Genomic DNA, 3,769 nt, shown 5'->3' on the forward strand with positions numbered 1-3,769 from the left:
GAACCAGGACGTCCAGCAGCCTCCCGGACGCTTCCCCTTGTGCCCCAGGCACTTCATGTCACCCACACCCCAGACCGCCCCCAGCACCCTCCGCCCTCCCTCCTGCAGTCCTCACCGCACCCCTCCACCTGGCCTGTCCTCACTGCTGCTCTCTGTGACTGCTGCCCACACTCTGTCACACTTGGGGCCTTTATTAAACTAGCAAACTCTCCTCTGTCGCCCCACTGGAGGGGCCATCAGCTTGCTGCCTGATGCAGCACCCCCTGCCCCCTGCTTCCTCCAGGGCACCCCACACTACCACAGCTGCACACTGCAGTTCTGTTTGGCTTACCTCGGGGGTCTCTGTCATGGGCAGAGCTGCGTTTCTGGGAAAGGACCAGTGAGCGGAGGGCCTCACTGGGTCTTCGGAGCTCTGTGTGACTGGTGTGTGTGTGAGGGGAGCCCGGGGAGGATTTCTGGGTCTGAGGGTGCACAGTGAAGGCCAGACTCACCAGGGTGAGCCTCTGTGATCTCACCTCTCATTCAGCTGGCCGGGTTCAGTTCCACCTCAGGGCCTTTGAACTTGCTGTCCCCGTTGCTTGGGATGCCCTCCCCCCAGATATTCTCTGCTTTTTGTTTTTTTAAAAAAATATATATTTTACATTGATTTCAGAGAGGGAGAGGGAGAGAGAGATAGGAACATCAAGGATGAGAGAGAACCATGGATCGGCTGCCTCCTGCATGCCGCCCACTGGGGATCGAGCCCACAACCTGGAATCAAACCCGGGACCCTACAGCCTTCAGGCCGATGCTCTAACCACTGAGAAAACTGGCTAGGGCAATACTCTCTGCTTTTCTCATTTCATTTGGACTCTGCTCAGATGGCACCTCCACTGAGAGGACTTCCCTGACCACCACACACGTAACAGCCTCTCCTTCACGCTCCATGCCTTTGCCTACCTTCTTTTCCGTCACCCCTGGCATTGTGTATTTATTGATTGTCAGGTAACTCCCTTCCCACTCGAGTGTCAGCTCCCTGAGGGCAGGGGTCTTGCCTGCTTTGCTCACTGCTGTACCCGCCCATGCCCCGACCAGTACCTGCCACAAAGTGGATGCACAAGAAATGTTTGTGGACCAATGGAATAATAGAACCTCTGACATTATATGCAGCTTTTTGTGCATATGTGTGTTTCCCTGGGCACCATACTTTCTCTTTTTTTTTTTAAAAAAATATATATATTTTATTCATTTTTTACAGAGAGGAAGGGAGAGGAATAGAAAGTTAGAAACATCCATGAGAGAGAAGCATGGATCAGCTGCCTCCTGCACACCCCCTACTGGGGATGTGCTCGCAACCCAGGTACGTGCCCTTGACCGGAATCGAACCTGGGACCTTTCAGTCCGCAGGCCGACGCTCTATCCACTGAGCCAAACCGGTCAGGGCAGGACCATACTTTTTCATCACCTCTACTACGGGGTCTGGCACCCAAAGTTTAAGAATAACCATAAAGTTGGCCCTTGAAGACCCGTGGTCTAGCAGGGCAGGAGAAGGACCCCTGGAAAGAGCCAGAACGAACCGAACCGGGGGTCACGGTGGAAGCTGGGCCTGGAGGGCCAGTCCCCCAGGAGACCGGTGTGGAGGACATACGAGGGGCACATCCTGAGAGGAGCCCAGGACCCCCTCCTGCTCCGCCTCCGGGCAAACGCGAGTCCCCCTCCCCCACCAGCGGGGGACTGGGAGGAGGGGCAGGCGAGAAGACACGAACAGACACCGCAATTTCAAAGGCAACCAGCCACGCTCTTTATTAACCAGCGGGCAGCACGTGGGCCCCGCCGTGCGCCAAAACAACTGAAAACCTGACTGGGGCTCGGATTCGCCCCTTAACATAAACGCTAGGCAACTGCCATTCCCAGCCGGGCACGTTGTTGACTTCACTGTTAGAACCCGGAGGAAAAGCAAAACAACACACCCGACCTTGAAGCAAACTCTGTGATTCGGTGGGGGCGGAGAGAGGCCGGCCCACGCAGCCTCGCCCGCGCCTGGCCCACGCAGTCTCTGTCTCGCCCTCGCCGGCCCACGCCCTCTGGCTGGGGGAGAGGACCGGAGTGGTTTGCGGTTGAGGGCAGGAGCTCAGTAAAGCAGCCAAACGAACAGCCAACAGCCTGAGGGGAGGGGGGACCCAGTCAGGGGGGAGCTGGAGGGTGTCAGCTCACCTCAGGGCTCTCCACTCCCAGACATGGGGTCCTGCAGTGAGCCCCCTCGCTCCCCCGGCTCCTGATGGACACGCTGATGGGGGGCTGGGGGGCTGGAGGGCCGGAGGGCTGTGGTTCACAATGAACCCGGGTCTGCAGGTGCTGAGGACGGTGGGCCAGGCTGGTCTAAAGTCACAGTCCCATCTTGGAGTTCTCGGGCTGCGGGTCCAAGCCAGTCTTGTGCACTCTGCAAGTTCTGACGGCTGGCCTGGGAGAGCACCGCGGGCCCTGTGGGTCCCAGGACCCAAAGATTCCACAAGGAATGGAGCCCGGGGCTGGGGCTGAGAAGTCAGAGGGACAGAGCTGGTGTCCCTTAAAGATCCATGAACTGTGGCCCCAAAGGAGCCACCGGGCCGTGTGGTCCAAGGGGCAGAGGTCCTGCTGCACCAAGAATCCACCGGCGCCCGCAGGACAGAACCCCACAGGCTGAGCGGCCCCAGGGGCTGGGCCGGCCTGGCTCCCCAGCAGCCACCCTCGTCTCAGGATCCATCAGGGCTGGAGTTCTGGGGACCAGCAGTTCCAAAGGGCCCGGTGAGTCTGGGGAGGGTCCAAGAACGTAGCGGGGACTTAACCAGGATGGTTAGGGGTGCAGGGGTGGGGGCATCTCACGGCCCTCAGCGCTTGACCTTGCGGCCGGCCGAATTGCGCCCACTGCGGCGGTAGAGAGACTGCTGGCCACCGTTGAGCGGGCAGTACTTGAGCGTATGGGCCTGGCCGCCGGTGGCCCCGCACAGGGGACAGACGTAGTGCCGCAGGATGGGACACACCACCTCACCCTCCGGTGTCTTCAGCTGGTGCGAGGCGTAGACGTGGCGAGACTCCCCGTTGTGCTTACAGAAGTTGCACAGGGTGGCCGGGCCTCCGCTGGCCCCGGACCCTCCCTGCCTCGGCCCCCGCCCTGGCCCCGGCTCCGGCTCCGGCTCCGGCGGGGGCTCGGGTCTTGGCTCCCTCATGTCCTGGGCCTCGGGCCTTTGCCCCTGACTCTGCACCAGTGCCAACACCACCTGGCTCAGGTTGAAGTAGTCCTTCCACATGTCGAAGAGTGGCAGCTGCATGGCGCCCAGGTGGCCCGGCGAGGCTGGGTGGCCGGAGAGAGGCTGGGGGCTGGGGGTTGGTGGCAGGAGCAGCGGGTCGTTTTCTGGAGCAAAGGAGAACTGCACCCCCTTTTATACTCCCCCAAAGACCCTTCTGAGCAAAGGTGGAGCTTAGGATTTAAAGGGCCCACTCCCTGCCCATGAATCCTGTCTGACTAGCCCCCCACGGAGATCGGAGATCGGGAAGGGGCCGTTTGGTCTCTGGTTCTTGCTCTGCCTCTAAGCTGCTCTGTGACCTCTGGGAACGCCCTTCCCCTCCCTGGGACTCTGTTCCCATGTCCATTCGATGGAGCAAATGTCCCTCACCCCCTTCCCGCTTCCTCCACGTGCTCCAGAGTCATCCCTAATAACAGTCCAGCCCCTGACTCCCAGCTGGGCACCGCCGCACAGTTGCCTACACCATCTGACTTAACCCTCACAACAGCTCCACGTGGGAGGCGCAG

General features: G+C 60.3%; 1 protein-coding gene across 1 annotated transcript; it reads right to left on the reverse strand.

Moving 5' to 3' along the window:
* Window positions 1–2,846: 2,846 nt before the first annotated feature.
* NANOS2 (nanos homolog 2 (Drosophila)) lies at window positions 2,847–3,287 on the reverse strand. Its single transcript, XM_006764409.1, has one exon. It carries the CDS (start codon window positions 3,285–3,287, stop codon window positions 2,847–2,849), a length of 441 nt encoding a protein of 146 aa, XP_006764472.1.
* Window positions 3,288–3,769: the final 482 nt, after the last annotated feature.

The sequence above is a fragment of the Myotis davidii genome, unplaced genomic scaffold, assembly GCF_000327345.1.
Source record: "Myotis davidii unplaced genomic scaffold, ASM32734v1 scaffold741, whole genome shotgun sequence".
Classification (NCBI taxonomy): domain Eukaryota; kingdom Metazoa; phylum Chordata; class Mammalia; order Chiroptera; family Vespertilionidae; genus Myotis; species Myotis davidii.